The sequence below is a fragment of the Cetorhinus maximus genome, chromosome 5 (genome assembly GCF_964194155.1).
Source record: "Cetorhinus maximus chromosome 5, sCetMax3.hap1.1, whole genome shotgun sequence".
Taxonomy (NCBI): domain Eukaryota; kingdom Metazoa; phylum Chordata; class Chondrichthyes; order Lamniformes; family Cetorhinidae; genus Cetorhinus; species Cetorhinus maximus.
The window spans coordinates 82,732,523-82,745,450 of NC_135883.1; the positions used below are offsets into that span (position 1 = coordinate 82,732,523).

General features: G+C 40.3%; 1 protein-coding gene across 4 annotated transcripts in view; it reads left to right on the plus strand.

Moving 5' to 3' along the window:
- ptprk (protein tyrosine phosphatase receptor type K) overlaps nt 1-12,928 on the plus strand; it is a 640,293-nt gene that overhangs the window by 516,497 nt on the left and 110,868 nt on the right. For all 4 annotated transcript variants that reach the window (XM_078542126.1, XM_078542128.1, XM_078542127.1 and 1 more), the window contains exon 14: nt 3,341-3,479. In XM_078542126.1, the coding sequence (XP_078398252.1) occupies nt 3,341-3,479 (139 nt within the window). The remainder of the gene's footprint in view (nt 1-3,340; nt 3,480-12,928) is intronic.

A 12,928-nucleotide genomic window follows, 5' to 3' on the forward strand; every position in this document is an offset into this window, starting at 1 on the left:
TTGTTTATGGAATTATAGGTAGTTGTAAAATTCTTTCACATGGCAGTTTTTTGTTGTATTTTGTGTCTGGTCATAGAACTTTGTGACTTAGTGAAATGATCTGATAGACTGAATAAACCTGCACACAACTCACTGCCTCGCAGCAGAGAGCATTTCCTTGTGTTACCATAATTGTCATTCATGTTTATGGAACAAGGCGTAGCAATGTCATCAAAATAGTGAAGAAGTTCTTGCATCTATGGCTGCACGTCTCTATCGTACAACAGTAACCACTTCAGCTATATTGGGGTTTTTAAATATAACATAAGCAGGAGTGCTGGTTGCTTTTACTACAAGCTTCAATACTTATTTTAGCCATTTTGCATTAAATTTATGCTTTATTAATGCCTGTTTAACAGAAGTAAAACTAGAATAAAATTGACTATAAAAACAATGGAATATATCTTTCTCCATTCACTAATGTGAGCACAAAAATTATTGAAAAACATAATAATACAAAGCCGGAAACCCCGCTTAATCACATTAACTTTTGAAACGAAATAGCCCTCGTGTGGAAGGTTATTGTTTCATCTCTAATGGATTAACTCTAGCACTATTTACAGAATTTGGTACACTAGGTGGGTAAAGAAACAATTTTATTTGAGAGAAAGCATTGTTCTTGCAAATTTATAATACAAAATGTAGGCATAACGCAGCCTATAGTTTAATAGTTGCTTTGTTGAGTGTTGTACATGTTAAAATTTGTAAAGATTTTGGAAGTATATTTGAGATTCTATATGTGAAAGTTCAGTGCAGAAAGAATTAGGGGTAAATCTATGAAGTGAAGCAGTATTTGCATATAATCAATTTTTTTTTTGAAAAATGAAACTGAGCAGCTTAGTTTGATGGCTTTTTCTGCAGTTAATAATAGTTGCAAGGTGAAAGAGGTTTCGTTTCAGCAATATTTGATCACTCACTGTTCACTTTTTGAAGGTGTAGAAGTATTTTATACTGTTTCACTTTCAAATTCAATTAGACATTTTTCATGCACTGCAAACATATTCTGAATTCTGTATTCCCTTTGGGTTGAGGTATGAAGGTCCTATGGAGGCAGGACCAGGAGCAAAATCAGAAAATAACACAAACATAAAATAACATAAGCTACTCATGTGTTCCCACTTCTGAGTGATCTTGCCAATTGGGGGAGTGATGTTGTCACCAACAGCATCTTCCTGATGATAGTCAGGGCCACTTGCTGAGTTCGAGCTTGGAATTAAACTGGAGGTGGCCTTTCAGCAGCAGGTTGGCGTGCCGTTGACACCTTCTCGCCACTATCACAAAACAGACCCACTAGGAAGCGACAGCATTTTTAGTATTTTCCAATCCAGCAGAGAGTGCCTCCATTATGACATATCCTTGAGGTCGCCTGCCTGCCTCAGCAAAGCCCACCTCCCCCAATGGTGCTGCCGGCTGGACATCGCAGCAGACCCTCTGATTAGGTTCCTCACTTCACTGGTCCACCCACTGTCCTTAATTAGACAGGGACTTCAGAGGTGCCTTCTTAATTTGCTGCTTCTAGGAAGATCACAAGCAACATCCTGCTACAACTTCTTCTGGGTTTCCAGTATATAATTGAGCTTGACACTGGGGTCCTGACAGTCTCAGCAAAATCCAGCTTTTGTTTTCATTGTGTACTACTTGTTAATGATTAAATAGCAACCCAGACCTCGTTCATTAAGTACCAACAAGGGTGATAGGGTTGATTAATGATTAAGGGTTACTTTGGTTTCAACTAAGTCTTACAGTTTATATTGAGCGTGGAAAGAAAAAATGGATGCTTGAAACAAGTGCTGTTTCTTTAATAGTAGCTCAGATGTATCACCAATGTCATTAGGTTGGATCGAATATGCTTACAATTTTTTACAAAAATATTTAAACTCTGAATTTGGATCTGCTCAATACATTTCAAAATGACATGCTCAGTTTCACAGGATGAACTTGCCTTTGTAAAATTATACTTAAATTTTGCAAAGGCAAGATTACCCAGTGAAACTGAACGTGTTAAATTTTGCATATTCCCAAATTAACAAAATCCTCTCAAATTCATACAGCTCAGAGTTATTGTGCTCAAGACAAAATGTGTTTAAATTACTTGGCTCTGTTTGGCTCTGCCAGGTTCTGCGAGGCTCTGTTTGGCTCTGTATGGCACTGCCTGGCTCAGCCAGGCTCTGTTTGCATCTGAATGGTGCTGACTATATCATAGAAATGAATTATTCTAACTCAGAACAGAAATCATCAGAAAGTACATGTACTTGGTCAACATCTCAGCAAGATAGGTTAGCATTTTAGGTGTATCCTTTCATCTCAGTGCCCCGCTCACCATATTTCTGGTTATGTAACAATTGACTATTTTTAGGCAAAATATGATGTGTTAGTGACATTATAGATCCATTCAAACATACTGCATAGATTGGCCAGTACAATTCGTCCAAAATGTCGAACCATCCCAGTGATTCAGCACCTAAACCAATCCAATGCAATAATTTTGTTTTTATCATGAGTGGTGATGTACAATTTTAATTGCTATATTAATTTTAACTTTGGCATGCCCATTAACAATACATTTAATCTATCATTTACCCCACCAGAATTTAATTGAAGCTTCTTTGCACAAGTATGTTTTAATGCTTACTGCTTGTAATAATAGTGCAGTGGCAAGGTTGCTTTAAATTTTCTCTTAAAAATTGATCAAAGTGTCATTTAGGGTTAGAATATAAATTTTACTGTGAAAATAATTTTGATCAGTGCATGAACCTATGTATGCCAAATGCACTTTATGTATAATTAATGTTGCTAAGCAATAATACTTCAAATTCTTATTTGTAGCTACGCCTAATTTAAAAAAAACTGATAAATGAGGATTGTAACTCTCTTTTTCATACATTCATTTGACATTGGATGTCTTCATGAGAATGGCATCTGTATGTAAATTCATAATTTTGAAATGCATGACTTCTTAAGTTGACCAAATTGAATTATTTTCAATACAAGCTGTGCTACAATTTTTTACTCAACTGCAGTGAATTTTTAAGACAATACTAATGCTATATCTTTTCTTAAATTCATCACCCTTGTTCTTTATTACTAAAATTATTTTAAAAATCAGATTTCCTATTTGCTGAATTGTTAGGGTAGCAGAAAACTTAACATGGTGAAATGTAATTGTCACAAGTGGGATGAAATGTTTAATGAATTGTACCTGGATTTTTGAAGTGTACTGTATGAAAGTGACATTAAAGATCATTTCCCTGTCAGTAATAATTACCTGCTTTCATGCAAATACTTCTTCTGACTAATTTAGCAGCCACAACTGAAGAACCTGAGGTGGTCCCTGACCCTGTCAAGCAAACCGATCGGGTAGTGAAAATAGCTGGAATCAGTGCCGGAATTCTGGTTTTCATCCTCCTCCTCCTGGTTGTGGTAATGATCGTCAAGAAAAGGTACAAAATTGCTCTGATATAATAGTGCTCATATATCTAGAATGAATGCAACTATTAATTGACCTGTTACTTAAAAACTATTACCCATTTCTGAAGCAGTGTAAAATAACTGAAGGATAATTGTGTTCTGTAAAAAAGGTTTGCTTTTTTAAAAGTTCTGATTACTTGATGTAGTAAAACCACAGTGCTCCACAAAAACAAGGAAAAACTAACTAGAATACATATTGCTTATCGTTTTATTTAATAAAAGAATGGATGACACCCATTTCAAAACGACAAAAGGAAGTAGACTTGGCCAGCTCTTGAGATCTAAATTATAAATGACATAGATTTGGTAAATCTTTGTGGTCCCAGGTCCTGAAAATGGTTTTCCCTCCTGCACATGTGGTCTTGCCTCCAAACCAACCATGACTTGACTATATTGTAAAAAAAAGCAACTGATTATTGGGTAATCAAATTGGGTGGTTTTCTGACATCATATTGCTGGTGGGGAAACCTGCCTGAAAATGTGAAATTTTCCAAGCATTCGCATTAATCAAATTTCTGATATGCCCTTCCAGTGGGTAAAGCCACCCATCAGGAAGGGACGGTAGAAAGTTACCGCTTTAGCTCTTCGAAAGTCAGACATTTCTATGAAGTCTGAGAGGCAACTTAGCTGGACCTTATGCCTTCACCTGTGGGTGAGATGATCAACGCTTTTGCCTTTGTGGGCTGCATAAGTACAATGAGGAAGGGACGCATTTTCCTGCAAATTAAATAACTTATTTAATTTGATAAAATATTTTGAGATTAAGCAGGGAAAGATAAAGTAGCAGAGATGTTGGCTTGGCTCACCAGCTGGGAGTATGACAGAATGACTTGGGTATAGGGAGGAAACCTTATCAAGAGGACAGTGAAAGGAGAGCGGTATAAGTAGGGAACAGAAGAGAAGAGTTGGAGCAAGGTGAGGTGGAAAATGGTCAGGAGATGGATAGGAAATGGTTTTAGGGAGCAGGCTGCAAAACGGGGAGAGATGACACAAGAACTATCAGAGGGCCTGATGTGGAAACAAAATTGGTCATGAAGAGGTTATGTTGTTTAAAAATATGGCACAGATTTTTGTGGGGTGGGAGGGTGGGTTGTAACCAGAAAATGCACTGAGGGTTGTCGCCCCCCCCCCCCCCAACTCCCCGGCACCACCACCACTCCAGAAGTCCCCATGCGAGGGCTGCACAGGAATTGCCTGGAAACTTTAGACTTCCAATGGGCAGCTACCCTGTACTGGGAACAATCCGATATTCCAATTTAAATCAGAGACTTCGGATGTTTCTGACTCTCTGAGTAGAATAGTTACTCACGAAAAGTTAGAAAGTTAAAACCACTTAACTCCTGGATAACTATAGTACTGAACCCCCACGAAAGCCTCCTGCTGCCCCGCAACCCCCTTCTCCCCCCACAATTGCCCACCCAACTATACCCCAGCCCCCCTCCCCCAACTACCCTCTTGACCCCACGCCAACCACCCTCCCAACCTTCCCTGTGCCCCCCCACACCCCGACCACCCATTCCAACAGCTCCTCGCGCGCGCACACACACACACACACACACCCCCCCCCCCCCCCCCCCCGGCCAACCAACCCGGACATCCCCCCTCACCCTGACCACCTTTACCTCTCACCCACTTAGCTTACATACTCACCTTCTCCCTGGCTTCTCCTGGAACCTTTAGACTTACAGCTTTACAGCAGCTGGTGTGATTAAAAAGGTGGCATAGCTTATTTCCTCCAATGCTGCTGCCCTGCACCGGAAGGAGTCCGGACCTGCTGCACTGCACATTTCTCACCAGGCCCGAGATTGAAGTCCCAGTGAGAAATGTGCAGCCCCAGGCTAAGTAAAAAGGAGCAGATTGACAATCAGATGGTGATTGCCACTCCACTGAATTTCTGTCCCAATGTTTTAAATATTATAATGGAGATGGGGTGGGGGCAGAGCAAGAGATGGCATTCTCTTCTTTCTAACAAAATTGGATTTTTAAAATCAATGTATAAATGTGATGTCTTTATAGTCATATTTCCTGACTAAAAGTAGAGAAGAAAGATTGCAAGCATGAATTGCAGGGTGATATATAGCTAAAGTCAAAGTGGGGTTTGGATCAAAGGGCAGCCAAATTCCAGAGAGGAGCAGGACCGTGCAAGTTTTGAATATATAAGGGCTGAAAATCTGCAGTCGTGCTCTGCAACTTCTGAACTATTGTAAATCGTACCTGTGAGACCTACCCTGTCAGAGTTCCTGGGATCAGGCGGTTTAAATGTGTGAATGATTAAAATGCCATATAGGAACAGGAGTAGGTCATTTAGCCCCCCTTAGGCCCGTTCTGCTATTCAGTGAGATCAGGGCTGATCTGTGACCTAACTCCATATACCTGAACCACCATATGCCTTAATATCGTAACAAAAATGTATCAATCTCAGATTTAAAATTAACCATTGATCTAGCAACAATTGTCATTTGTGGAAGAGAGTTCCAAACTACTGCCACCCTTTGCATGAAGAAGCATTTCCTAATTTCGCTCCTGAAAGGTCTGGCTTTAATTTTTAGACTGTTCCCTCTAGTCCTATAATTGCCAAAGAGTGGAAATGGTTTCTCTCTGTCTATTTTATTTGTTCACTTTAAATTCTTGAAAACTTGAAGCATATCACCTCGTAATCTTCTAACTTCTAGGGGATATAGCCAGAGTTCCTGCACAGGCTGAGCACAATTTGACTCCTTTCAGTTGCCCCGCAAAAGAAGTTTAAAGGGCCCACACACTTAAATGAATAGGCTACTCACAACAAAGATAAATGAAGGAAACTTTTAATGCAAGCCTAGTTTGTGTAACCTCTCCTCCATAATTTAATCCTTGTAGACCAGGTATCCTTCCAAAGCCAATATGTTCTCCCTAAAGTGTAGTACCAGGGGCACTTTGGCATCAATCAATACCTGTAAGTGTTGCCAGCTATAAGAACAGGAGTTTGTGCCAGAGCCATGGGGGGGTGGGGGGCGTCATGTACTACTGGAGCCTCTCTGGGAACGGGAAGGCAAGCCACTGAGAGGCGATCACGATGCACATGTACAGATGCATACAGCGCATGTGCAAAATTTACTGATGCACATTACAGGATAAACAGCATGGTGGCAACACAGGATGAACAGAGGGACAATCCCGTATTTCACAGGAAAGTCGGTCACCCTGTGTAGTACCCAGAACTGCTCACAGAACTCCTAACCAGGACTTTGTATAGCAAAGCATAACTTCTACCTTTTTGTATGCTAGCCCTCTGGCTGCAAAGGCCAGCATTCCATTAGCCTTTTTGATTTATTTTTTCTACCTGTTCAAGACATTTTAATGGTATATACCTGGACACTCCAGTCTCTTTGAATCTCCACTGTTTCTGGGGGCAACATTTTCCCCCCTTTAGGGGGGATGTATGGGAGCAGGCGCAGGCGGGTGTGTTTTCGATCGGCACCCCTGGCCGGTTGCCATTTTACGTGAGCAGGCCAATTAAGGCCCGCCCAGAGTGACGTCCGCCAGGAAGTGTAGTGCGCTCCCTGTGCGGGCGGGGGGAATTCCCTGAGCTGGGAGTGTGCTCTTTCGCGCATGCGTGCGAAAGAACGCACAGACCTCCCTGAGGCAAAGTGCTGCCTCGGAGATCAGCTCAGGTTTGAAACATTAAATAAAGATGAGAAAAAAATTACTGACATGTCCCCTCGTGCCACTGTCACATGAGGTGGGACATGTCAATTTCTTTTATTTAGAGATTTTATAAAAATTTTAATAACCTCATGAAACCTCATCCCGCCTGTGGATGAGGTTTCATGTTTTTTCAGAAGCCCACCTGGGCACCCAGCCTGCCCGCCAACCTAAGGTTGGATGGGCAGGTCCATTAATCATGTTAGTTATTTTTTTTAATGGCCTTAATAGGTCTTTGACAGTTCGGCAGGCGTGGAGCCAATTTGGCTGCGCGCCCGCTGAACCTAAAATCTAAATGACGGGTGGTGACGTCGGGACAAACGCCTGATGTCACCCCGTGTCATTTTACGTATCGGCGAGTGGGCTCCACACCCTCGCTCGCCGACCGGAAGATATAGCCCTAGATTTCCACCATTTGGAAAGTGCGCTAATGTATACTTTTTAGGTCCAAAGTGAAATGATTTCACATTTGCTACCATTGAAAACCATTTGTCAATGTTTTTGTCCATTCACTTAATCTATCAATATCTCTCATTTTTTTGCCTTGATCTGCACTGCATAAAATGTCATCTTCATGTTATCAGCAAATTTAAATATGTGGCTTTCTATTCCATCTCAGTCGTTAGTAAATGCAGTAAATCATTGAGGCCCCAACACAGATCCTTGCAGGACACCACTGATCATATCCTGCTCATTAACATGCCTGCCTGTTATCTCTACCCTTTGTCTCTCGCCACTCAACTGATATCCTAGCCAGGTCAATAATTTGCCTTCAATTCCAAGAGCTTCAACTTTAGCTAACCATTTCTTATGAGGGAATTTATTAAATGCCTTCTAGAAGCCTCATCCATAGACATTTTTCTGTCCAAAGATTCAGTCAGATTCATCAGGCTTGACTACCATTTACAAATCCATGCTGACCGTCTCTGATCAACTCAAAACTTTCAAGATGTTCAGTCACCCCATCCTCAATTATGTACGCTATAAATTTCCCAGCAATAAATATTAGGCTCACTGCTCTATAAATTCACTAGTCTTCCTCTCTCAACTTCCTTAAATAGCAGAGTTAAATGCACAGTTTTCCAAGCTAAATGAATGATTCCTGAATATCAAGAACTTTGAAGATTATAGTTAGGGCATTTGCCGTTTTTCACCAACTCCCTTTAAAACCTTGGGATGGGAATGACCTGGTCCTGAGGATTTATCACTGTTTAGTGCTATTATTTTCTTAATTACATTTTCTTCATTGTTATTTTTGGTGAATTCCTATCCCTGACTCAGAATTAGCTTTCATGGGATGCCTGGCATAATTACCTCCTCCGCTAAATACTGATGCAAAAAAATTATTCAGCATGGGTTAAACATTTCCTTTTCTTTATTGACAATATCATCATTCAGTTTTCAAGGGTGCAGATTGCTCCTGACCACACTCATGGAAGCATGGAAACCATTCAGCACATCATAGCTGAGCTGGCTGTTTGAAAGAACAGTTGTGCTTAGTCCCACATCCCTGCTTTATGTCCATACTCCTGTAAGTCCTTTATCCTCAGTACCTGTACAATACTTTTTTCCAATTATTCATGGAATCAACTTCACTACTTACTCAGGTAGAGTGTTCCAGATCTCACTCAGTGAAAACATTTCTCCTCCTCTCCCCTCTAGGTTTCTTGCCAGTGACTTTAAATGTATGACCTCTGGTTATTGAACTATTCTATCAAAATCTCTCAATTTCGAAAACCTCGATTAGGTCACCTCCTCACCTTCTCCCTCCCAAGGAGGACAGTCCCAACTTGGCCAGACTCTCCTCATAACTGAAGTTCCTCATTTCTGGTAACATCCTAATGCAATTGTAATTTTTTTTGTGGGATTTTGATGTCCCTTACAAGTTTCTTTTTATACTCCCTGTTCGCAGCTCTTGCAGTCGGTTTTGCCACTCTTTGTTGTGTTATGACGCAGCAGTTGGTAAAGGCTGAGTTATTTAAAATCCCAGAGAGATATTTTAAACAGCTGTCATAACCTATGTTTTCAATTGGTATGTTTGAGATGCAACTATGAATTCAGAAGTGAAACCGTCAAGCCTCAAGAGGTTTTTATATAAATTAAATTAAACATTTATTAATTTAACAAGTTATTAAACACATACACATGTCTACAAATTACTACCATAATAACTATTAAATAAATCCCCAAATTATCACTCCCAGGTAATGTTCCCCAAGGCAACAATAACCCATAGACTTTAAACAGACACCAGACAAAGCACATTTTATCTTACGAATTCAAAATGAGGTTCCTTTCAATTTGTTTCCTTTATAGACAGCTATAGGCTTACAGGCTGCTTAGATATTCCATCCCTCTGACCCACACAAAACTCTTCTGTATATACCTAGCCTTTCTTTTGAATGCAAATTCTCATTGCATCACCAGGCCCTTGAACTTCACCTCTTCTAACAATAAATCCTCTTTCATAGTACCAATTTTATTAGTAATATAAACATGTTGCTTGGTGTCTGCTAGCTACGTGCAAGATTTCACCTCCAGTCTTTGAATGGTTTATTCAACAAAATGCAAACGCACCCTCTACCTTAATGTTTAACATCTCAAAACTACTATACATCAAAGCACCCAGGCCAGCTGGTTTTAATCCAGTGAAGACACCCACACTCACACCCACAGACATAGACCCTATTACAATCCAATTTAAAATAATTTCCAATAACATCATATACATTAATACCTTCATGGCAGTTGATCTTAACACCTTTCCCAGTTGTCAGGATCTATGCTGTTTTTTGCATTTTTGTATATTTCTTCTTTCAGTTTATATTGTCTCTTACCTCTTTAGTCATCCAAGGAAAGTGGAACTCTTGCCCCATAGGGATATAAACTGGTCCTGATAATTAATTTTTGAACACCTCCCACTGATCTTTTCATATTTTACCCATTAACAGATCTGCCCAGTTTACTGTGGAAGTCTCTATCTCATCCCATTTAAGTCAACCTTGTCTAAATCTAGGGCAGAATCTTCTGGCTGGCATGCGGGTGGCGGAGTCCGCACACCAGCGCGTAAAATGTCGCGGGAGTGTCCCGACGTCAGCGCACGGCATTGCGATATTTCGGTCAGCGGGCGCTATGCAGCAGGCTGTGCGCCCGCCATTAATTAAAGGCCTTGTTAAGGCCATTAACTCTCCAATCGACCAGGATTTTAAGGGGCCCGTGTGAACTTCAGGTTGGCGCATGGACCCAACGGGCAGGTGGGTAAATGATTTTTTTACAAACCTCATCCAGTGGCGGGAAGAGGTTTGATATCGGGTTTAAAAACTTTTAATAGAGTGTTTGTTCTTCACTAACATGTCGCATCTCGTGTGACATTTTCACATGAGGGGGACATGTTAATAATTTTTAAATTTTTCTATTTTTAAAGTTTCACAGAGTTTCAGCGATCTCCCTGAGGCAGCACTTTGCCTCAGGGAGATGTGTGCTCTTTCGCGTGCATGCGCGAAGAGCGCACTCTGGCAGTTGGGGAATTCCCCCCCCCCGCACAGGAAGCGCTTCCTGTCGGGCGACACGCTGGGCAGGCCTTAATTGGCCAGCCCACTTTAAATGGCAGTGGGGCCCGTTTCGACGGCGACAATCAGCTGCCCGCCTGCCGCCGAGTTGGTCGGGCCCACCCGCCCATCAAGGGCAAAATTCTGCCCCTAGAATCTTGGTAGCATTTTAGCGTTTCTCACTTTCAAAAAATATGTTGAAAAGCATCATATTATGATTGCTATCTGATAAATAGCCATGTCACTTTAGGCTGTTAACTAAATCTGGCTCACTACTTATTACTAAATTTAATGTGACATGCCCTCTATTGGCTATAGGACTTATTTCGGCAGAAAACTATCCTGAACACACAAGAAATTCACCAGCTTTCTGACATGTGCTAACCTGCTTGTCCCAAGCTGTATGAAAAGAATAAAATCCCCCATTAAATCCACTTCGCCTATCTGCATGGTTGTCAAATTTTTGCATTTAGAGAATTTACCACTTCACAGCTGCTATCCGGGGGCTTGTACACAACAACCACTTTAAATCCTTTTTTGTTTCATAATTCTACCCATAATGTATCCGCTCACTGATTATCTCTCATTATGTGCTCTCTTAGCATTGAAGTGATTTCATTCTTAATCACTAAGGTTACTTTTCCCCCTTAACTCTACCCTTGAACGTAGGGAATTTGTGGCAGGATTTCTCTGCCCCATTTCCATACTGATCCAAAGCTTGCACCTGTATTTGGCTGTAAAGTAGGCTCTCAAGTCTCTCTCAAATGACTTTAGCTATGGCAAATTCATCCTGATTGCTTCTCACAAATCTCAATAAGTTTGACTTTCATAGTGGACCTGGATCGCTGTCATTGAAGTAAAGGGCCCAGAAAGGATTGGCAGCTCTGGTTATGTTTGTAGCTGGAGGCTGTATTGCATGTCCTCCCGCCTTCAACTACCCCAACCATTCCCACCATTGGTTGTCTTATGTCTAACTTTCCCACACCAACTAGAAAGCCAACAGGCTCTTCAGTACCCAGTTGGATGATTCTTGATGGTCAGTCAAATGGTTTTTATTTTATATCTCCAATATTTTTATAACTAAAGAATAAAACTGTACAAAGATATTAGAAAAATTTGCGGTTTTTGTTTAATGCCCCTATGATTTTTTTCCCTAGATTTTCTCATTCCTGTGTCCAAGAGATGAATCTTTAATTCTGTAAACTCCGGGAAAGTCCTGGAGAGTTGACAACTCTTGTCCCGATTAAGTCAACAATACCTGTTCTTATAACAGCTACAAATACTAAACGTCATAATCTTTCATTTCTCTTTACAGATGTTGACTGACTTGCTATGTATTTCCAGCATTTTATTTCTAGCCATTTCAGATTACCAACATTTGCAATTTATTTCTTCTTCTTTATCAATAATGTCTCATTTTACTTTGTTCTATTTTAAAAATATCATAGATCACAAATGTGATAGTTAACATATATATATGGTCATTGGGATCTCTTGGCTAGTTATGATTGTAAGACCTCATTCCTGAAGTGCACAGATTTATGATACTTTTGCTTGAGATTTATAAGAAATTACACACAATGCACAAGTTCCCACTGTAATACTTTATTGCATTTTCAAGACAGATTCAAAACCACCATTACTACACAATCTAAAGTTAGTTATAAAAACACTACAATGGAAGCAGTACACCAATTATGTTACAAAACATAAACGTACGTACAAACACCAATGGATTATTGATCCTTGTTGATAGTAGGATCTTCTGGTGAGACAGCTGGCCAAGTCATCTCCTGCTTCCTGCAGCTTCACGCAAAGTTATGCATCTACCTAAGTTAAACAACGTGGTAGTTGGACTTTCATTCCTAGGTGTTTGGCCAAAACACACTAATCTGAATGCAGTAAAAAGTGCTGTTTTTAACAACATCTTTATACCCCTTTATTCCAAGAGTGGGCCTCTATCTTATACAACCTTATTGTCCTGTAAAAATTCTCCTTAATGAGACATATCCAATGGGACGTTGAGTTTTTTGCTTAAACTATGGTATTAAAACCCAACCTGTAAGTCAGTTACTAATCATATGAATCAAGAGTAGTTTCTCAGCTTTGGCTTAACAGTCTTAGGCTAGATAACAGCTCCTGGGAAAGCACAGCACTCTTGTTTTCCTTAGCAGTTAGTCTCAGAAATTCAC